This window comes from Stenella coeruleoalba, assembly GCF_951394435.1.
Source record: "Stenella coeruleoalba genome assembly, chromosome: 6".
Lineage (NCBI taxonomy): Eukaryota > Metazoa > Chordata > Mammalia > Artiodactyla > Delphinidae > Stenella > Stenella coeruleoalba.
Genome location: NC_137151.1, coordinates 127698063 through 127721750, shown reverse-complemented (window position 1 = coordinate 127721750; position 23688 = coordinate 127698063). Strand labels below are relative to the sequence as shown.

At 46.3% G+C, this 23688-nt stretch overlaps 1 protein-coding gene across 7 annotated transcripts in view; it reads right to left on the bottom strand.

Annotated features, from left to right (window-relative positions):
* FARP2 (FERM, ARH/RhoGEF and pleckstrin domain protein 2) overlaps nt 1-23688 on the bottom strand; it is a 92966-nt gene that overhangs the window by 47312 nt on the left and 21966 nt on the right. For 5 of the 7 annotated variants that reach the window (XM_079923725.1, XM_079923727.1, XM_079923728.1 and 2 more), the window contains 5 exons: nt 6298-6402; nt 5410-5452; nt 3979-4057; nt 1830-1927; nt 88-202 (listed from right to left, as the gene is read on the bottom strand). In XM_079923725.1, the coding sequence (XP_079779851.1) occupies nt 88-202; nt 1830-1927; nt 3979-4057; nt 5410-5452; nt 6298-6402 (440 nt within the window). Of the gene's footprint in view, nt 1-87; nt 203-1829; nt 1928-3978; nt 4058-5409; nt 5453-6297; nt 6403-6844; nt 7185-14443; nt 15962-23688 lie in introns of those variants that run through there. The other 2 variants (XM_079923729.1, XM_079923731.1) reach the window with 2 other exon arrangements.

Below are 23688 nucleotides of genomic sequence, written 5' to 3'. Positions count from 1 at the left end.
CACCCTCCCAGCCTGTCCCGAAGCGGCCTGTGGACGGAGTCCCGCCCGGCCAGCCGACTGCCCCGACGTCCGGCGGCGCCGACTCACGCGTGCCCCCGATGGAGCTCCAGGATCCGCTCCAGGGCCCGCTCCTGGCCCGGCAGGTACTCGTGGGCCCGCAGGTGCTCCCGGACCAGCGCCTCTTCGTAATCTCCTATTTCCGCTAAGACGAGAAAGTAACAGGCGGTCTTTCTCATGTTTACATGAAGAAAAATACAAGCGTCTGTGCGTGCAAGTGCGTAAATTAGAAGCAGAAGAAAATTATCCTAAATCTGTAGCAAAAAACACATCCCTTAAATAAACAAAATGTTGTATTTTATTTTTCCACATATTTTATGCCGTTCAAGGCAAACATAAAGGCAGGCGAAGAGAATTCTTTCTGAGTCGTGAAGAGGAAAGACGCTGGTGAGCGGCTCCAGGGAGGGAAACTCTGAGCTTTATACCCTGTTTGCTATGTTTTAAACGTTTTCTCTGTAAGTTGTCTCAAGACTACTGTGACCAGGATAAGGTCCTTTACTTTGTTTCAAGATAATGTATTTTAAATGGTTTCTTCCTTCAGGCCCTCTCAAATTCTTGAGCAACAGTGAATGTTTCTTTCTAATTTCATGTATTTTAAGGCCACACATATTTTCAAAATAGTAGTTAAAGCCCAATAATTTTAAGCAACATACTTTGTTCTGAGACAGTCTCAAATCACAGAAAAGCCGCATGCACAGGATCACAGCTTGGGGTGTGTTTTCTACAAAACGGGACATTCTCATGCATAACCCCGGCAGCACCACCCAGGTAAGGACAAGGCCACCAGCTGCTGCTCCATCCGAGCCTCAGACCCGTTCACGTTTCAGCAGCCGCCTAACTTTAAGGCAAAGGACCCGGTCAGAATCCCACACGGCATCTGGCTGTCGTGGCTCTTTACCGCCCTTCAATCTGAGCAGCACACGTCCAAGGTGGAACTTCCAGGCGGACGAGTTATTCTAAGATAACTCAGCTCGCACAGAGCCCTCAGCAAGAGGCACTACCGAAGGCCGTCCGCACTGCAAAGCCACCTGCTGCCTGAGAGGACCTCAGGACAAATCACAGATAACTAAGCCACTTCGACACCTGTGCTTATGGGTGTGAACGGGTCCCACTGTGCAGGACGGCAAACCTCTGGTAAAATCTGCTATTTGGAGAAGGTGAGTCAGGGGAAGGACCAAGTAAACTGCACACTAACCCATTAACTTAGAAGTTCCTAAAATCCTGGAACCTCTCTATATCATACTTCCTGAGTTCAAATTTCAGAAGTATACGTTCTATGCCAGGAAGATGCGGTCCAGCCTCTAGTCCAGAAGCCAGGCGGGGATTCCCTTCTGTCTGTCCTGCGGTGGGGGGCAGGGGGGCCGCTGGAGAGCCCGGGCGAAGCGCGCACCTGCTCTCCAGACCCTCCTCTCTTATGCTTCTCCCAGGTCATGCCTGAAGTCACCATGGCGCTCAAACCACCTCCCGCTCTGAGATACTGAAGGGCTTCCTTTGTCCTTCGGTGACTGACACCTGACTTGTCACAGGGGCTGTGACGCTCTCCCCAGAGTCGGGGTGCTGCCTGGCCCCCCCACTGGAGGTCTGAGGGCCACGTGAGACCACGGGGAGGACGCGTGGCCTGTCTCCCCTCCCAGGTGGGAAGTTAACCCTCAGCCCTTCAGAAAAACCTGCAAACTGAACCGCCCGTCCTTTGCTGGTGCCCAGCCTGGGGCAGGTGAGTCAGCCACAGGCGCAGCCATCCCGTGTGAGCGCAGGGCCAGCGGGACACTCACCCTGCAGGAGGTGGGACGCCAGGAGGGCAGCCGTGGTGTCCGTGCAGGTCAGACGCTCCTCCAGAAGGTCTCTCTTAAGTTGCAGGGCAAACAAGTATCTAGGAGGGAGTTCCAAGCACAGAGATCAGCTCCAAAGCTTCTGAACACACTTCCCACGTCTGTCTCAGGAGGACACACAGCCCCAGGTCACACCAGAGCAGAAGGCGAGCAAGGGCAGTCACAGGAGCTTAGTGCGTCCACACGGCGGGCGGTCCACACGCCGGGCACACCATAGCCCAGGGCGCCAGATCACCTGGAGCCACACCTTCAAGGGGGAAGCTCACAAATTCGTGCCACTTCTGTGAACACGCACAAAACTGCACTCGCGGTTTGTGTGAAGCAGCAGAAACAGCCAATGAGGGCGAAGCTTCAAGTGTGGCTATGGAGCTGTAAGGCAGATGGATAATGTTCGGTCTTGGCTAGAATCTGAGAAACAGGTAGTCTTGAATTAACTGGTGAGAATGTAACAGAGAGGGTGACCGAAACTATTTATATATTCATTTATTCCATGAGCAAATAATCCCCAAGCACATATATGCTCCAGGTGCTGTTCTGGGAGCTGGAAATACCATGGGGCGCAGGGCAGACGCCCCGCCCTTGTTGGGGGTCCACTCCAGCGTGAGCCGTCAGCGCTTACTGTGCTCTCTTAAACTTGGAATGTACACACCCTTGGCCTTAAGCAATCCCACCACTATGAACTTTTCTACAGAAACACTTCCAGAGTTCACAAAGATATGTGGACAAGCATGTTTATTTGCAGCATTACAGCAGAGAAAAGCTAGAAACAATCCAAATTTGCACTAACATGAGACTGGCTAAATAAATTAGGTTACAGCCATACATACTAATACGGAAAGACATCCATGGCATGCCATGGATATGTGGGGGAAAAAGAAACTCAAACTGCAGTTCTCTGTGTAGAGTTTGATACTGTTTTGTAAAATAATGACTTTAAAGCCCCACGTCTACTGGCATACCGCTGTGAATTCATCTGGAAGACTCATGTCCAAGCGTTAACACTTCTGGGAAGGGTGGGTGGGCAGGGAGTGAAGAGGAACGCTGACTTTTTACTCTACATAACTTTAAAGTTTTTCTTCTTTTACCACAAACATGCAGTTTTTTTATAAATAAAAAGATGACCTTTTGCATAAACCCGGCTTGGACCCAGGACACGGAATTAGGTTAACACTTCCTGTTACTCACCAATGTCTAGGAATAAAAAGTGATTCTCTCAAAAGGGACTTCCTGGTAAATGTGAGGTGTTTAATACACTATTAAGACAAGCTCTGTGCTCACTCGTAAGGCGCTTTCTGCCGTCCTGGGGTTCAGCTCCTAACCCGTAAAGATGAGACTAGAGCCTTGCGGTCTCTACGTGTCCTCGCAGCTGAGTCTATGACTTTGTGATTCAGAAGCGGTTGGCAAAGACCTTCTAAGCAGAGGTTCTAAGACTCTGAGGACCCAGGTATAGATCCACATTTGGTCAGGAAGCTACTCTGTTACTACTGCATCATCATCATAGCTCTCTCTTATCTAACTTCTGACTCCGGGTTTTGAGTTGATTTTTAGGTTTTTGCTTTATTCCTCATGATAAAATCAGTACATAAAATACAAGGAAAAAAACCACTTCCATAATCTTATTGCCCAGATGAAACAACTGCCAACATTTTCTTTCAAAGAATCAATCGTGAATTGAAAAGCGTAGCAGAAAAGAAATCACCTAAAGTATTTCTGCTCCATATATTCATGAGGACACTCCCAAGTAAGTGTATTTTGTTGGTTAAAAAAGTAAAGGAATGGGCGAAATTCCTACCGACTTCATGCACAGGCACAGATCTATGGAGAATATCTGTTCAGCAGTGCCCTCAAACACCATTTTTAATTCTCAAATTTGTGCCATAACCATTCTTCCAAACCCTGTTTGCATTTGTGTCTGTGCAAGAGTGAAAATGCAAAACTATGACACCTTGGTTACAGCTTTGACACAGACACTAGGCTCGTTCTTTGAATAAACAACCCTGACCAGGTGCTTAGGTAAAGCACAGGTGCTGTCGGGGACACAGGTGAAGGAGGACCCTGCCCACGGCAGCTCTGGGTCAGTCAAGCTCTTTACCGTGTATATTCTTCTTGCAACTGACCCGGATCAGGTGGGAAAAATTTCACTGCTAGGCGAAGCACTGTATTCTTTGGCCCTATAAAAAGAAAAATTTTAAAGTCCACAAATAAGGTCACACTCTGTATTTGCTATCTTTCTGCATATTCTGGTGTGACTGAGCTAGTGCTTTCAAATGGACTGTTAAAGCAAATCTTTCCAAGTAAGAGGATGTTAAGAAATTTCCTCTGCGTGAAATTGTTAGTCCTAAGTACCAGTCACATATAGCAAAGAAAAAATTGAAAACTTTTGCTTTAAGTAGAGATTACTAAAAGAACCCTAAAAACAAGCAGGAAACTGCACATTAAAATCTTAAAATGTATTCTTCTTTATATTTTAGAAGTAAAAAAGTGATTAAAAAAATAAAGGTGTTTATACTATTAGTCATAGTAATAATTTTAAAAGCCTGAGAGTTCCGTGGTGGCCTAGTAGTTAGGACTCCGGGCTTTCACTGCCAGGGTCTGGGTATGATCCCTGGTTGGGGAAATGAAATCTTGTAAGCCATGCGGCAAGGCCAAAAAAAAATTAATAATAAGGGCTTCCCTGGTGGCGCAGTGGTTGAGAGTCAGCCTGCCGATGCAGGGGACGCGGGTTTGTGCCCTGGTCCAGGAAGATCCCACATGCCGTGGAGCGGCTGCCCCTGTGAGCCATGGCCGCTGAGCCTGTGCGTCCGGAGCCTGTGCTCCACAACGGGAGAGGCCACAACAGTGAGAGGCCCGCGTACCGCAAAAAAAAAAAAAAAAAAAATTAATAAAAAGGCCATTATTTTTGAAATCCTTATATACTTTAGTGAAAGAAAAATGTTATCATTCACTATACTGAACTAGAACAACCTGATTACTGTAAAGAAAAAGTGTAGGATATTAGCTTATCTGAGTATTTTAGCTTTATTGAAATTTTATAATAACACAGCCACATGATTTCCACCACAAGAAAAGAGGAACTGTTTTGCTAAACTGCTATGGCAACCGAAATGGCCTTTGCTTATCAGTGAACAAAAGTCCCTTCCATACAACCTCTTCTCAATTTAGTCCTAGAAAACTTACAGGTGAATTCAGGACTAGAGATTTCACCCCATATGTCTTTTCATAACTTAGAAACTGCACACTTATTTTTGGCCAAAAATGAAGGCAATATCGAGCAGCATATCCTATTTCTTCCAAATTTGAGGCAAGTAACTGAGAACTGAGTTAAACGACGCCCCACCCTCCACGTCTTACAGTTTAAAGCTAAACGGCAAAGTGACCTCCAAGTTCTCCTGCTGCTGGCGTCACCATGCTGCTGCCCAGAGTGGTGACGACCATGATCGTCTGAACGTGCCTTGAATTTGGACAGTCAAGGACAAAGCATCTTAAGTGAGCAGAGCTTTAAAGAGTTAAGAAAAGGACTTACTTCGTACTTGTCTAACGATGGGTTTCATAGGTTCAAGCCAGATCTAAAGAGGATTTAAGAAAAGATATCAAATCCATTAAATTATTTCTCTATTTAGCAAGAATGTTACAAAACACAAATGTTTATAATTAAGGGAGATATTTAAGGCAGAAGTATTTTGGCCCTGCTGCTCTTGGACACACGTCGAATCCTGATATAACAGAGTACAGCAGGGCACGCTTTGGGAGGCGTGGAACAGGATGCTGCCAACCACCCCACGTTACAGAGGCTGCTGTCGCCGTGCACAGGACCGGCACCCAGAGCTCTGTGTGTGCGTGCTGGGGCTGCTATCTGTCAAGACCAAACAAGTATCGGCCACCTGCTGCCTTTGTAAACAGCGAGCTGATGAGAGGGTTACTGTGTGACAGGGGTAGAAAGGGGCTCTACAGTGCTGACATGCTTTTTGAACTAATGGGTTCATTTGGTTTCTTTAAAAAACAGTTCCACCTGTAAATATTAAAGCTCCACACTTTTATGGTTCACCTATTAAGTAAAATGAGGCATAACCAGTTTAGTAAAGCAGTTTGCTCAAAATCCACTCTTGAAATGATCATCACACACGATATACTCTAGCTGCTTTTATAACTTATGAAGAAAGGATTTCCTTGGCACATGCGCTAGTAGATTGAAAAAAATTAGGGGGGATGCCAATTCAGGCTTAGGTAGAAGGCAAATATATTCCCTACAGCTGCAAATAAAATACTTCAATAGCACAGCTTTGATAACAACACCGTGCCCTGCTTGTTATCATTCCAGGAGGTCCTCAAAGGTCTCTGGCCCGGATGCATCATCACGAGCACCTGCAGCCCACCTACCGCCTATCTCCAAAAGCAGATGAGAAGCACATACCCAGCAGGACTGGACGTTTTGAAACTCCAAGCCGAAGTAGTCACATTCTATCAGATTCAGGCGCTTCCACACCTGGGTCAGTAACACCTGGCCATAGCATTTAGGCTGTGGTGAGACAGACGAGAAGAAACACGAGGAGGGTTACACGACTTTAGACAACAAAGATTTACGAACACTGTGGCATAAAGTCCCTTCCCACACGCAGAACTTCATTATATTTAACTTCTTGCTTCACTTTCCTTTCTGACGAGGCGCACAAACTGTCACAAAGCGAACAGATGAACCTGAGGCTCTGTGCGCAGGAACTGAGGCATCAGTAAAGCTAAAAGCGCCTCCACTCTACTTTCTCAGAGCGTGTGGAGTCACATTTCTTTGTAACTTTAAGGTGGTAGGAACCATTCTTAGCCTCAGTAAACACTTTATCCAACAATTCTGATATTTACTAAAACGGTGAGTCTCATAGTTCATGTTTGCCTGAGATCCCGTGGATAACTTAGCGTCTGGCAGCCTTTCCCACAGGGAGAAGAGCATGAACTAGGCAACAAACCAGGTGGGGAGCCGGCCCTCCACTCTGCTCACAAAGATCAATTCCAGTGGACTAAAGGCAGAGGAGAATGTTTCCATAATCTCGGGCTGAGTACAGTCTCCTAAGCGGAGCACAAAGGAAAGATTGATAGATCCAGTTAAGTAGAAATGAAACATTTCTGAATAGAAAGACACTGAACAAAGTTACAAACTAGAATCATGCTGAAAAAATTATAACTTACGTCTCATGCTGCTCTTATGAAGCAATACAAATGGCCTTAGGCATACAAAAAGGTACTCAAGGGACTTCCCTGGTGGTCCAGTGGGTAAGACTCCATGCTCCCAATGCAGAGGGCCCCGGGTTTGATTCCTGGTCAGGGAACTAGATCCCGCATGCATGCCGCAAGTAAGAGCACACAGGCCACAATTAAGAGTCCGCATACTGCAACTAAGAGTCTGTAATGCCACAACTAAGACCCAGCGCAACCTAAATAAATATTTAAAAAACCAAAACCAAACAAACAAAAAACCCAAAAAGGTACTCAAGCCCTCTAGCAATAAAATAGATTAAAACAGTGAGGTGTCACTTTTCACCCATCAAAGAGGTTATGATGATGCCAAGAGTGAGTGGCGTGGCCATGGGAAGACAGCCACACACCTGCTGGGATAATGTGAAAACACTTTCCAATCTGAAGTGTGTACATGTACCTTTGCCACAGCAACTCCGCTTCTACTTCCTCCTACAGATAGCCCAAAACAACTGCACAGAGCTAAACACCAAGGACAAACTAGCAAAGAACTGGCAAAATGAGTAATGGCGTATCCCTAATTAAAAATTACGCATCCCTGGGCTTCCCTGGTGGCGCAGTGGTTGAGAGTCCGCCTGCCGATGCAGGGGACACAGGTTAGTGTCCCGGTCCGGGAAGATGCCACATGCCGCGGAGCGGCTGGGCCCGTGAGCCATGGCCGCTGAGCCTGCGCGTCCAGAGCCTGTGCTCCACAACGGGAGAGGCCGCAGCAGTGAGAGGCCCGCGTACCGCAAAAAAAAAATAATAATAAAAAAATAAAAAAGAAAAAAAAATTACGCATCCCTTAAAAGGAACACAGAAATTCTGTATGGACCATCACAGAATAAAGTCAAGACTACAGTTCAGTCAGGAAGAAAGGTTTCCATTTCTACACAGTATGATTCCCTTTCATAGAACACACCCTCTGTTAACACACAGCAGAAACAGGTCTGGAAGGCTGTGCTCTGTGTCTCTCAGGGACTGAACAGAGTGTGGGATGCAGACAAGGACTTCCACTTTCACCTCAATCATTAACTTGTCTTAGTCATTAACGTCTCAAGTTTTCATCAGTAGACATGTTATTTTCACAATTAAAATATAATACACACAAGTGGGTGGGGAGGGAAACGTCCACTATTTAACCATTAGATTTTCTCTCCGTGTGCTCAGGAAGTGCTAAGGCTCCTGAAATGAGAATTGTTATTTGAAGGGATAAAAACCCGCCCTTCTGGGCTTCCCTGGTGGCGCAGTGGTTGAGAGTCTGCCTGCCAACGCAGGGGATACAGGTTCGTGCCCTGGTCTGGGAAGATCCCACATGCCGCGGAGCGACTGGGCCCGTGAGCCACAATTACTGAGCCTGCGCGTCTGGAGCCTGTGCTCCGCAACAAGAGAGGCCGCGATAGTGAGAGGCCCGCGCATTGCGATGAAGAGTGGCCTCCGCTTGCCACAACTAGAGAAAGCCCTCGCAAAGAAACGAAGACCCAACACAGTCATAAATAAATAAATTAAAAAAAAAACAAAAAAACCCGCCCTTTGTCCTAACAGAAGCTCACAGAGAATCACAGAGCAGAACGAGCACCTCATCAGGACAGGAAGGTGAGCTACAGTGTGACCTCACGCTGAAAGTACAATTAGTAGGGAACACACACGCAGGTCTCGCTGGGTTCCGTTCCTATGACGTCCCTCAGAGCATCACAGTAGAGCTCCCTGTGACAGAGCAGGTGCTAGGGAGGCCATGCAGTGCCCTGCAGGCCCCGTGTCACCGCAGGGACCACCCACACTGGGGCCCCTACATGGTTAACCGGTCAGAAATCACAGATTCTGCTGCAACCCACCCCTGACCCCACGACCCCTGGGTGTCTGACCCCACAGAAGTCCTCTCAAAGCCACGTCACCCCTCCCCCAGGATGGGCCAGGGCACCCCAGTCCCACCCCCAGCCCCCGCCCGGGGCTGGGTGCACACCTCCCTGTCGGGTCGGCCTAAGGGGGGGGGCGTGTCCTCTGAGAACCCGCTAAGGTGCCCTTGACCTCCGCTAGCTCCCCCAACAGTCACATCACGCGGCCCCCGGACAAGGTGCTGGTGGCACTGAGACTGGTTCTCACCCGCCCTGGGCTCCCCACCCCGTCTGCGGTCGGACGGGAGGCGGCACAGCCGTACCCGAGCCGCCCACCCCACTACCCGCCGGCCAGCCCTCCACCTGCAGTGAGCGCGGCCTGAGCTCTGCTCTGGGGCCGTCCCAGTGGGACTACGGGCACCGACCACGGCACGTGTGTGACACGAGGTTGCTCACGACACAATGCTGCCTGGCACCGCCCAACACCCAGGGCAGGGGCTGTGTATCGGGGCGCAAAGCACATGAGTTACACATGTATTTGTATGCATATGCACACATGTACACACATTTATGGACACACGAAAACACATACATGTATGATGCACACAAGAATGGACACACATACACACGTGCATGGGTATACATACGGACACACATAAACACATGTGGGGATATGCGTGTATAAATGCTCATGTATGATACACACATATACACAGACCTGAATGGACAACTATATATATTTAACTTCCTGAATTGGAATAATTTTCTTTTTTTTTTTGCGGTACGCGGGCCTCTCACTGTTGTGGCCTCTCACGTTGCGGAGCACGAGCTCCGGACGCGCAGGCTCAGCGGCCATAGCTCACGGGCCCAGCTGCTCCGCGGCATGTGGGATCTTCCTGGACCGGGACACGAACCCGTGTCCCCTGCATCGGCAGGCGGACTCTCAACCACTGCGCCACCAGGGAAGCCCTGGAATAAATTTTACTAAACTAAAAAAGTTTTCCAAGTCAATTACTAGCCGATGTTCAGGTAACAAAAAGAATTTTGTATTCTCCGTGTGTCCTGAAATACATAATCAATTCCCACAAAAACCATCAGAAACAGGTGTCTTCACAAACCATGAAGGCACAGACATCTCCAAAGATATTTAAATTAATCCAAGGTGACACAGATGGCGGGGCGGGGTGGGGGGGGAGGGAATCCCTTAAATTTGCTTTATGGAAAAGAACCCCCAAACTCCAAACAAATCCACATATACACACACATTCCCCAAGAGAAAGATTCCTCCTTATGGATGTCAATGGAAACATCCCAAGTAAAGTATCAGCAAACATAACCTGGCAAAAACAGAAAGAGTGACACATCATAGCCAAGTAAACTTATTCAAGAGAGAGAGGATAATTCAACACACCATTAGGAGATCTAACATTAACCTGCAGAAAACTATCCTACGGTTATTCCCAGAACCTGAGACTCTGAGAAGGCATCTGATAAAATTCAATTCTTAATAAAATAGGAAGAGAGGCATGATTCCCTAACATCTAACAAGACGGGGTGGCCGCCCCCAACCGCACATTCCATCACTAACTCTAAATGCCAGCACCGAAACAGGAAGAAACGGGAGGCAAAAAAACTGGAAAAGAGGAAGCAAGGTGTCATTCCTTGCAGGTATGATACTTTACTTTGAAAATCCAAGAACATCAACTAGAAAACCATTATAAAAAAGATGAAATTCAGTTAGGTGATGGGGGAAAATTATTATACGGATATCACCAGGCTTTTCAGGATAGAGAGGAAGAAACAACCACATTTGTAACAGCAATGAAAAAACTGAAGTATCTTGGAATAAACTTACAATAAAAGAAAGCCTTACGGCGAAAATTTTAAAAACACTGTCAGGAGACTGAACAAGGGGCGGAAGTGGACGGCGCCACCTTCTTGGAGAGAAACACCCGCGGAGACGTCAAGCTTCCTTCCATTAATCCACAGACTCCATGCGACCCTAATAAAAGTACCAAGAGGATTCTTTAAGGAACCTGAGAGGCTGATTCTACAGTTGATGTATTTTTTAAAATGCAAGAATGGTCAGGAAAATTCTGAAAAAGAAAATTAAGAGAGGATGAGCCTTAGCAGATAGTCAAACTGTTGAAAAACTATAGTAATTAAAACATTTGGTACTGGTGCATATGTTCACACAGACAAATCAATGGAATAGAGTAGGAGGTGAAGAAATATACCCAAACACAAAACAGTGGAGTGCCTGGTAACAGTGACATTTCAAATCCATCAGTGAGAGGAAAACAGATTATTCAATAAATATTATTAGGTATCCATCTGGAAAAAACTAGGCTGTACCCTTATCTGGCATAATAATTTCAAGATGAATAAAATATCTAAACACAAAAATATCTACCCATCAAAGTACTGCAGTGAGATAAATCTGTTTTGTACTCCACATGGGGAGAGGCTGTTTTCATTTCACTCCAGAAGCTAAAAGCCATCACAGGAGGCTTGAGAGACTGAACACAAAAATAAAAACCTCTGCACAGAAAGAAGCACTGTAAAGTCAAGACTTCTTCAAAGATAAACAGGGGAAAAACTTTGATAGCTCGTATCACAAAGGGTTAATTTCTTTAAAACATGCCAAACTGCAACGGAATAGAAAAATGGGCAAAAGGACAGGCTGTTCACAAAAACAGAAACCTAAATGACGTTTAAACACATAATTAGAGATATGCAAATCAAACCTACACTGAGATCCCATTTTTCGTGTATCAGCTGGGCAGAACTCAAGAGTGTCTGAAAGCACCATGTCAGGGAGCAGAGCAAACAGGCACCCCCCGTGGGACCATGCGAGCAAACTGGGACCACCTCTGTGGAATCACGATGGAGCTACCTACCAAAATTTAAATGTCCACACCATGCTTTTAAAAACCCCACTTCTAAACAGTATTTCAGGGGATTCCTTGGCAGTCCAGTGGTTAGAACTCTGCACTCTCACTGCCGAGGGCCCAGGTTCAACCCCTGGTGGGGGAACTAAGATCCTGGAAGCCACGTGGCACGGCCAAAGGAAAAAAAAAGTATTTCACAGGTGCAAAGCTATGCATATAGAACAACATTTGTCACAATAATGCTTCTAATAGCAGACAATTAACCATACCCTAAATCTGCAGCAAACCCGGTGACCCTTGCGGCGGGTGGACGAAGCCGCTCTCCCTGCACTGAAGTGAGCAGACCGCCAAGGTAAACTGTTAGCATAAAAAACCTGGGTGCTGAACAACGCACACACCACCACTGCATGGGGGGATATAAATATAGATATAAATCTATACATACGCATGTACATACTGTAGGTAAACGCACAGACTCTCTGTGAAGGGGCAGTTAACTAGGAACAGTTGTTGGTTCCAGAGAACTGAACCACGTGATGCAGAAAGGACTTAACCACAAAAGAATGTCTGATAAATGGACCACCTGAAAATCAGAAACTTCTGTACATCAGAAGACACTGTTAAGACAGGAAAATGGCAAGTCACAAACTAGAAAATATGTGCAATACGAAAGTCCAACAAAGGTCACGAAGCCAACACATATTTAAAGATCTACAAATCGTAAGGAAAAGGTAGACAGTCCAGTTAAACAGAAGTGGGCAGAAACAGCTGAACAGGCACTTTCAAAACAGCATTATCTAAATGGCCAATAAACAGTAAGAAAAGCCGCACAGCATGATGTCAGGGAACACAGGCTCAACCAGACGCCCTCCAGGATGCTAAAGAGGAGAGGACTGGCAATACTGACACTGGCAAGAACGTGGGGAACCGCATGCAGGTCGCGTCCAGGCTGATGTGGGTGCAGGTCTGCAGGTCTCCCGGGGAAAGCGGCGGCCAGACCTGCCCTACGGCTGCGCAGTCCCAGTCCCGGGGTACGCTGAACGGAAGTGTCTGCTTACGTACAGCGAAACACACGTTTGAGAACGTTCACAGCAGCTTCACTTATAGGCAAACCCTGACAAGAGCTGAAATGTCAAACTGGATGGATAAACGATATATGGTTTGTTGACACGATGGAATATGACCCAGTGATGGAAAAAAGAGACCACTGCTTCATGCTTCATGCAGCAATACTGGTTACTGATAAATGTCAGCGCACACACCATATGACTGTCTCTGTACCAAACTGAGTATCTGGCAAAACCATTTTATAGTCCTAAAGATCAAAACAGCAGCTATTTGGGGGCTGTAAGTGGCTGGCAGGGGCACAAGGGAGCCTGGGGTCCATCTCCACCAGGGGTGGGGAGCAAGTGCACACACGTCAGCTCACCAAGCTGCACACGAAGGGCTGCACACCTCACTGTGCAAGTGACACCCTGGTACGAAAGTCACCACAAGGAAAATAAGAGGTCAAACATCCTTGGGAGTTCCTGAAAGCTGACCTTTCACCTTTTACATGAATCCTTCTAGAGTTGCTCTGAGGCGTCAGGACGCACAGGGCACAAGGCACCTGGTTCCACCGCTGGACGGCCCTGCCTGGAAAGAGTTCCCAGCCTTTGGCCAAAATGCCTTTGCCTAAATCCTCCCCTGATCCATCTCCTGCAGACATGGTCCAGTTTGTCAAGGGCCCTTTCAGAAAGGTCACCCAGAACAGAACACACCGGAAAAGCCCAAGTCCAGCGTGGCGCTCCACGCGGAATAGACTCACTGGAGCCCATGACCTGTGCAAACGCAGGGACCTGGGGTCAGAACGTGGGTCTCCGTGAGAGCCTGACGCTCATGCACACACCAGCCCGTTCCAGTTTATAAACAATCGTTTCTCAAAGTGCTCAACATGAGAGACAGAGAGACTTTTTTAGACCACAGGTTTTGGGAGAGCAGAAACCATATCTTGAATTTTGTTCAATAATTAACAATTCACCGCACGTGTAGAGACTTTCAATAGAATGAGTTCTCCTTGGGGAAAAAATACGAGGTGGTTCTTGATACTTAAATTATAAAAGAGCGTCAGGAGGTTCTTGGCGCACAAAGTAATTTACAGGACAGGCACTGAGATGTCTGTTAATGAATCAATCCCATAATAACTGGGACAACCCCTTCCATTATGACCATAGGTACTGAAGTCCAACCCAACGTCATTTGTTAAAAGACAGGGCAATCCATCCTGAGCAAAAGGATCAGGTGTGGGTGAGGTGCTCCGTGGGCTGCACGCAACTCGGGAAAGCGAAGCGGGAGGGCAGAGCTGCGAGTCTCCGGCCGCTCCCAGCTGCCCTTGGGCCCTCTGTCCCTGCAGCGACACAAGACGCACAGTTCCCGGGCATGTGAAGAATTTTAGGAAGATGCTGAACGGTTATTTTCCAAACCTAAAGAGGACAAAACTAGAAGAAACAGTTTAATCGACAATTTAGACATCAGCTAAAAATATAGAGAGGCATCGATGGTCAAGATGATGAAAGGTGAAAGAACTGGCGTGCTGCCCGATCAGCGCCAAAACGGCAGAGACAGTGACCTGACCAAGCTTGGTCACCCTCTGCCTGACGTGGATGAGGAACCAGGGATTTTCTTGAGATACCTTCCGGCGCCTTGGTTTCATCCCAAGGAACAAGTTGCATCATGCGGCCGTAGGAGCACAGACCTGGAGTTGGAATCCTGGCTTTCCGCTTGGTGGCTATGCTGGGCCTGGGTTTTCCTCATTTGAAAAATAAATAATTCTTACCCTGAAAGGGTTTTCTGGGGCTGTCACGAAACCACGTATGAACACTGCCCCACGGGACGCCTGGCACAAGCCGGGTGTGTTGTCTGCACACGCGCAACGGTGTCAGCACTGCACAAAATATCTTCTAACTGTGCACAGAGAGAGCTCCCACCCCCGAGGACCGTCCGTCCAGGTCTTGTGCTTGTTCATCAAGTGTGCACAGTCTCCTCCTGACACGTGTCTGGAAAGAGGCACTCGTTTCATCTGCCTGGAGCAGAAGAGGAAGCAGACGGGGCAGGGAGCCCCTGGACTCTGCACGGGGAGCATGCTTCTCGCAGGCAGCCAGTGGTTTCTCTCTCCTGTCAACACCTATGCAAACACATAGATGCGGACTATGTTTTGTACAGTGTAGTTTAAGAGTATTTCAACATTACTTGCCAGGATAATTTTCTACAGGTTCATTCCTCTCAATTTTTACAGGAGCGTCACAACCACGACTTGGCTGGTGCAATATGGCAGCTCTGTTCTGTGTCCCTTGTATCTGTCACACGCCCATCTCTGCCTTCTCATGTCTTCCATACTCAGAGCTTACCTTCTGTTCCTAAAAATACAGACACTGACCATCAGTCGGACTGCAGTCTGCACGGTCTGTGCCTACAGGGGCGGATGGTCAGAGGGAATGAGGCTGCCTGACCAGCATGGAGGGCGTCTGAGCACCGGCATCCCCGACAGACAACAATGGAGAGACCGACTTCACAGCCCAAACCAGGGCGGGGCTTCAAACACCAAGCCAGAGGAGACACAGCATTAATAACACAACCAAAGTACAATACAGGTTACAGACATTTTGTTCAGTGTTTCCATTTTTCCAGTTGGTCACAACGGCAGAGCTCTTCTCCAAGCTTAGACATAAAGCATATTGTTAAATATCTACATAGACAGAAGTACCATTAAAGATTTTGTCTGGATGGAAATGGGTTACAGCAGCTTCGCTAACAGTACTTCTTTCTTCTCTGTCTTAGCAGCGTGGGAAGATCCTTCTTGAAAAGCCTGACTTTGTCCTGCAGCTCGTTGCTCCATGTGCCCGTCTACAGCTCATTTGTCAAACCACAGCTCCTCCGTCTCTGCTGCTGGACTGAAACTCACATCTCCACTGCTAGCTTCAGGACTTGAGATTTTTCTTGTCTAATGATTAGATCAACCCCGAACTTCCTTTTATAATATTAGACTGTGCAATGAAGATAATCTTGCGAGCTCAGAGGAAACTGTAGCCACATTCATTCGGGACGCTCTGAAAGGTCACCGCGCTTCTGACGGGCATTTCCCTCTCACTCTGGCTCATACTCAAGTCTGAGATTCTCACATATTCCTCAAATGCTGTATCACCAGAGACCCACTCCCTCCTGCGCTGAAGGCCACAGGAGCTGTGTGAAGCTGGAGGACATGAAGACATCACTGCTACGTGTGCTTATCAGGGAGGGGACACAGTGTCCTTGGACAGAGGCACCAAATGAGCTCACACATCCGTGGATCCGCTGGTGCCCCAGCTCCTCCTACAATAGCTTCCCCGAAACTACTCGAGGAAACAGGACAGCTTAAATCCCCAAATAAGACCCTGTTAGTACGGGTGAGCTAGTTATCTCTTTATTGCCCCTCTGCTCCAAGCCCGCCCTTCTTTGTGGCTTTGTGACCCTGGGACAGGACCTGCAGACATCTCTCTCTGACCAGCTGGAGACAGCACAGGAAGAGAGGGCCTCTCTCCCTGTTTCTGGGCTCTGGGCTCACAGCTGCTGGCCTGTGCAGGAGGCCCAGAAGCGACTCTCTCTCAAGCTCCGGTCCCACCGCTGGGCAGCTCCTGCCCGCAGCCTGTTCCTCGGGCCCTTGGTCTGAGCCTTGGGCTTGGGGGCGGCGGCAGCTGACTGCACTCCCTGCTCCGCATCCTGCGGGCTCCCCTCCCCGCTTCATAGTTACTGTCTGTTACCAGTTAACAATTGTTGCATTTCCCAGTTCACAGGGCAGGTGTATTCTGTCTCCTGACCCAGACCCTGAATAACTCGGCACACAGACCCTGGACGACGCCCACGGCGTGCACAGCCTAGGCAGGAGAGAGTTCCAGAACTGGGGGGAAAGCCAAATCCACAGCAAGCCTCCTGCAGCTCGTCCAAACGCGCACAGTTAGCACAACAGCCGCGACGTGACGGCGGCAGAAGCTCGTGACCAGATGAGGCTTAAACGCCGAACAGTGCGCATTAAACAGAGGGGCACGTAGACGTCTGTCCTGCGGGGTGCTCTCACGAGCAGGGGGAGAGGGCGACAGCAGAGAAGCAGAATCCGTGATGAGCATCCTAACAAGACCCTGTGGAGGGGGGAGGGGCTGAGGTGTGAGCACAGAAGGAGAGAGACGGGAACCCCCCTCCCAGCTCCGGGAAGGACCATCTCGTCTCCTCCCACCTGAGCGAGGGCGCTGGTGACCTGGGTAAAAGAGGCCGCATGTCCCCACCACATCCTTACGTAGTTTATGTCCCATGGCGGCAGCCAAGGAAGCAACCTGATACTTCTGATGAGTTTTAGTAGCTGGGCGATCAACCCACTATTTTTTTATCCCTTGTCTTTAACTTACCATCAGGGAAAAATAAAACGGAGGGTGTATCTTAGCGGTGAATCTCCTAGAGCAGCCAGTGTCTCGGGTGATTCCTTTCTTTCCTCCTCGTCAACAGAAGGGTCTGGTTGGCTTGCCTGCCCTGACGTGTATGCCCCTGTGCAGACTGCCTGCTCCCCAGCCAGGGCCCTACAGAGGGGACCTGCCTACAGAATCAAACTGTGCCTTTAAAAAGGTCACTGGAACCAACACCAAGCAGTCTGAACCTTCATTTGCAAAAATACACGGACAACCAGGAATGAGCAGATGCTTAACACCAAACTCCTGAAACAGAGGTGTCGACCTGGAAAGCAGACAGATGAATTCCCGATGAACGGAGCGGATGTGGTAACCAAAACCAAAACAACGTCATTAAAAAGAATAACGAAGATCCTCAGAAAGGCCAATGGAACAGGTCAATGTATTCGTAAAATGAGAAGATTTCGAAGAAGAAAAACAGCAACTAAAGAATAAAAGGAGGAAATAAAAAGATAACTCCAGAAATTAAAGGTCACCAGGAGGCCTGAACTGAACGGGTAAGACGTGCACCTGCATGGGTGTGGACAATAAATGGAGGCATTTCCCTCGAGATGGAGTAATGAAGAAGCGTTCAGACTCAGGAACGTGGGAACCACAAACGTGTCTAAGAGGAATCCCAGGAGGGGGCGACACAGGAGGGGAGGGGTTGGGGGAAGGGGTGCTCAGTGACTCCTCTGAGAAGGCAGTGTAGCCTGTCACTTCCTCAATCTCTTGCTGGAATCACTGAAGATCAAGAAAGAAGATAAGAAACAAAAATGTAAAGTCCATTTTCAGCAAAACTAGGAAACTGCTAAAGCCTGAATCACAGCTTGGTGGGAGGAGTGCCAGCAGCAGAGCCAGCCCGAGGGCGTGGGAGGGCGTGGGACGCCGCCCGCCCCGACAAGACGCCAGGGCACAGGTTTCAGCAGAAAGCCTCACAGAGCACTGAGTCACGCGACCCGCACAGCTTGGGGGTGAAACCTACACCCCTTGTTTGCAAAAAGGAGGGGAAGAGGCGGCGGCGGCAGAACTCAAACCCGGCCCTTCTGGCTTGGAGAGGCACAGGAGGCGGAGCCACATGAGGCACCCGCAGGCCAGGATGAAAGACCGCGTGCAAAGACCCAGGCCAGCTGCTGCTTTCGGCTGACTGAAAATGAGGGGTGAACTGAGTTCCCCCCAAGCCTTAGGTCTTACATAAATGCCAAAGGTCCACAACTCTACAACCAGGCACTCATACAAGACCCCCTTAAAACAGCTAATCCATGAACAGCTGAACTGCTTCAAAGATGGGTGACCAAAATAGAACAATCCTGCAAATATCCAAAGACATTCAAGATAAAAGGAGGGAAAAAACAGAAAAGAAAGTCAGATGAACACTTAGCAGAAGAGCGCTGCCTCTCAGCAGATGAGACTGCGGCCAAAATTTCATCATGCAGTTAGAGAACAGCTAATAAAGCAACTGCCTCTGTACTATAGGAGCACAACGCAGAGAAACGGGCTCTGGAAAGAGAAGAGAAGAGAACAGCTGTTCAAGGAAAAGGGACCACCTGGGAGTGAGTTCCCGGGTGCCAGCTTTCTGGCCATGTGACCCTGGGCAACAGTGTAAACTGGGTTACTTGTCTTTTATTATTGAGTTGTGAGAGTTGTTTTAAAAAATATATTCTAGGGACTTCCCTGGTGGCACGGTGGTTAAGAATCCACCTGCCAATGCAGGGGACATGGGTTCGAGCCCTGGTCCGGGAAGATCCCACATGCCGCAGAGCAAGGAAGCCCATGCGCCACAGCTACTGAGCCTGCGCTCTAGGGCCCGTGAGCCACAACTACTGAGCCTGCGAGCCACAACTACTGAAGCCCGCACACCTAGAGCCCGTGTTCCGCAACAAAAGAAGCCACCGCAATGAGAAGCCCGCACACCGCAACGAAGAGTAGCCCCTGCTCGCTGCAACTAGAGAAAGCCCGCACGCAGCAACAAAGATCCAACGCAGCCAAATAAATTTGTATATAAAATATATATATATTTCTAGATGAAGTCCTTATTGATGTGTAATTGTAATTTTTTCTCTCATTCCTTTAACTTTCTCGACAGGATTATTTCTAGCACAACTTTTTTAAATGAAATCCAATTTATTTTTTTTTGTCACGTGTGATTCTGGCGTCATATCTAAGAAGCTACTGTCTAACCTGAGGGCATGAAAATGTACTCCTAGGTTTTCTCCCCAGAGTTTTATAGTTTTAACTCTGACATTTAGGTCACTGATCCATTTTGAGTTACTTTCTGTGCACGGTTTGAGGGGTCCGACTTCACGTAAGGATTTATTTCTGGACTCTCAATTCTATCCCACTGACCTATACCGTCGCCTCTCGGTATCCAGGGGCACTGCCACAGAGAGCCGGATCTGCAGATGCTCAAGTCCCCAGTGGTGCTCCATGTCTGCGGGTCACGTGTGCGTGGATGCATCCGCGCTCGGCTGAATGTGTGATGTGGGGCCTGCAGGCACGGAGGGTGGTCTGTACCTCTGTCCTGCTGGCACCACACCACGTGGATCACTGTTGCGTTCTAGTCATCCTCGGAACGGGAAAGTGTGACTCTTCCAACTTTCTTCTTTTTCATGATTGTTTTTGGCTATTCTAGGTCCCTTGAATTCCCATATACATTTTCAGATCACCTTGTCAGTTTCTGTAAAAAAGCCAGCTGGGACTTGACAGGGATCACAACAGATCTGTAGGTCAGCCGCGGAGCACCGCCATCTTAATAACAGCAAGGCTGCTGATCCATGAAGATGGGGTATCTTTCCACTGATTTATTTAGATCTTCCTTCACTTCTCTCAGTAGTTTTACAGTTTTCAGTGCACAGGGTGTTTTTTTGTTTGTTTGTTTTAAAGTTACAGTTTCACTGCTCATAATTTCACAGTTTCACTGCTCATAATATGTGTTTGGAATTGAGTTGAGCTGTCTCTGGTGATGGTTAGGTCTGGGCCATCCCAAGCAGGGGTGGGAAGTGGAGGGATGAAATGCAAAGCAAAACTCCTGGGCTTCCACAGCTGAGCTCGATGTTTCCTTTCACCGCCCTTTGCTAGAAGCACGAGGAACAGTTGCAAATAAGCAGTTATGACATTTTGGTAAACACCATCCTAAAATGCCAGTGAAAAATATATGTTCTCTAAACCAAATCTTTTCTTTTAATCTTTAGCTATTCATTGAAGGCAAAAAAAAGAAAAGTCTGTTTCTCCTGACATTTGATTCTGGCATTTAAAATTCATCTTTAAAGATCATGTTTTTCAGAAACAGAGTGGGATTTATTGAATTTGTTTTTAGTAGCATGTAGGCATTTCCCCCCCTAATTAATGGAGCTTTTCAGAGAACATGAAATCTGGTTCTATCACAAATCAGTACTTCTAGTAGACAAATGTAAAAGATTCAATTATTTTAGGACTTTACATATATTATTGTGTTTAGTTTTTAGGAAAAAATGCAATGTAAAAAATAGTTAATATTTTTGTAGCTGGATTCAACATAAACACTCTACAGTTGTGGTTTAAGTTTTAAAACAGGAAAATGGATGGACAATACAAAAGGGAGGATAATTTGACCATATAAACAAAAAAAATCAGTGAATTGTAATTTAATTAGAATTTTATTGTGCTTGAGAATTTGCAATTATTTTTATAATTATACTGCAAAGGAGAAAAGAAAAGACCTTTCTAGGCTATTCCCTTTGGAATTTTTTTTCCCATAAATAAAAAGTTTCATTCAAAATCTACAGGTGACTAACTGGCTTTTCAAAACTCTTTTTATGGGTTAAAACTACAGATTTCCCCTTCAAGAAATTAGTAGTTGACTACCAGGCAGCATATAAATTTTGAGGTTCTTTTGTTAAATTTGTTCCTAAGTATTTTATTCTTTTTCGATGCCACTGTAAATGGAATTGTTTTCTTAATTTTATTTTGGGATTGTACATTGCTAGTGTATTGAAATACAAATTGATATTTGTATATTAATGTTGTATCCTGTGGCTTTGTTGAATTTAATAGTTCCAATAGTTCTTTTTTTTTTTTTTGTAGATTCCTTAGGATTTTCCATATACATCATAATGTCATCTGTAAATAAGAGATAGTTTCACTTCTTCCTTTCCAATACGGATTCCTTTTATTTCATTTTTTCTTACTCTCTTCCTTTTTTTCCTAATTGTCCTGGCTGGAACTTCCAGTACTGGGTAAGTTTTAAAAATTCCCTGTATCTCAGTTTTCTCAATTATAAAACAAAACTAATAATAATGCTGCTAATGGTTAAGGAGGAAATTAAATAGTACAGGCAAAGTGCTTCTGAACAGCACTCAGAATGTGGTAAACACTCAGTGTTGGCCATTAGGTTGTATACAAGAAACACAGCTGAAGCAAATGATACAGAAAGGTTGAAAATAAAAGAATGACATGGTTGAATCACGAATATGGCAAACAACAACAACAAAAAGTAAGGGAACACGAACTTTATAGAATACATGGTTGAATTTAGGCCAAAAAGGCAACTGAGACCAAAAAAAAGTACATATTTTATAAGAGGAAAACAGTGCTATGCCCATCAGCATATTACAACGATTATCTTGGTACCAATTCACATGGTGTCAAGATTCATAGCACAGAAACTACAGGAGGTAAAAAGAGAAACAGGTAAACGCGCAAACGTTGGGAAGTGCTTACATGATCAAGTGGACGGGTGTGACGTGGACTGTGGGCCTGCACCCCACGTGCACACACACGGCTGACCGTCTGGAAGATTAAACGGGTAACATGACCACAGTGTCACAGGCATTATTTCTGGGTGTAGGAGAATAATACATTTAACTGTTTTCCTCTGTACTGACTGACTGAATTTTTTACTGTGAGCATGTATTAATCTTATCATTTGAAAAAAATACATAAAAAGTTTTCTACAGTGAAAAAGAAAAAAAAAATCAACACGAAATACTATAACTTTACAAAGTCAGTTGACTTGAATAATTAAAAATAACAGCATCAGTTTCTAAACTGTAGAAAATCTGCAGCAATAAAAACTTTGGGGGACTTCCCTGGTGGCGCAGTGGTTGGGAATCCACCTGCCAATGCAGGGGACACTGGTTCGAGCCCTGGTCCGGGAAGATCCCACATGCTGTGGAGCAACTAAGCCCGTGCACCACAGCTGCTGGGCCTGCACTCTAGAGCCCGCGTGCCACAACTACTGAAGCCTGCGTGCCTGGAGCCCGTGCTCCGCAACAAGAGAAGCCACCGCAATGAGAAGCCCATGCACCGCAACGAAGAGTAGCCCCCGCTCGCCGCAACTAGAGAAGGCCCGCGCGCAGCAACGAAGATCCAGTACAGCCAAAAATAAAAATAAAATAAATAAAAATTTAAAAAAACAAAAACAAACAAACTTTAGTTTTCCAGAACTTAGAGTAACAATTTTCCGAAACAAGTTTGCCCTCCTCTGGTGCTCTTAGGTGTCTCCTAATCTGATTCCCCTAAATAAGGAAAAATTGAAGACCCTTCGTAGAAGCCTGTGCTCTCAGCAAGAGTGTATCAAAGTCTCTCAAGATGTCTTTTTTTATTCTTTATGTTAATATGCTAACAAGTTAAATTTTATCTCAGTACTTATGTAAAATTTATGGTTTCATTTCATAATACAATTTGGATTCCTCGCTACATTTAGGATATGTTTCTACTATTTTATACGGTTTTAAAAGACATAGAATTGATATAAATCAGAGCCAGAAGCAAACAGCTATAAAACTGACTATCCTTGACTTAGTGTCTGATTTAAAAGAGTCCATGTTCCAACATAATTTCCAGAAGGAAAGCAACGTCTAGAGCCTTAAAGTCATTCTGAGTTGTCTTAACTGAAAATTACTTTAATAGGGGAAAAAAAGGCTTTTCTTCGGCTATAAAAATCTAACTTTATCAGATTCAAATATCAAAACATGCAAAAAAGCATAAGGCCACATATTAGTGGATAAAACAAATGCAAAAAATATAATTATGAGGAAACATAAATATCTAAAAATAGAACAGTAAGAAAGAATGTATCTTTCATAATCAGTAATGTTAAATTTATTTTAGAAAAAGATATTTTAGGCTTAACAGTGAAGTTATGGCAGAAGTCTACACGGGAACTTCTGAAGAAGGCTCAGTCCCAGGCAGGGGTTTGAGACCAGGAGCCAAGCAGGAAAACATTTCTTCCTGATTTTCACTGTCACCAGAAAAAGCCCTCAAGTAAGGGCTGGGCTCCTCTCTGCCACGGTGGCAAGTTACATAAACTACAAAATTACACACACAAAAGCGTAACACATGTGCAAAGGACATTCCAAAGCATTCCAGTAACAACAGCTGGGAAGCACCTACAGATGTTCTTCATGTTTCTTTTAAAGACTAG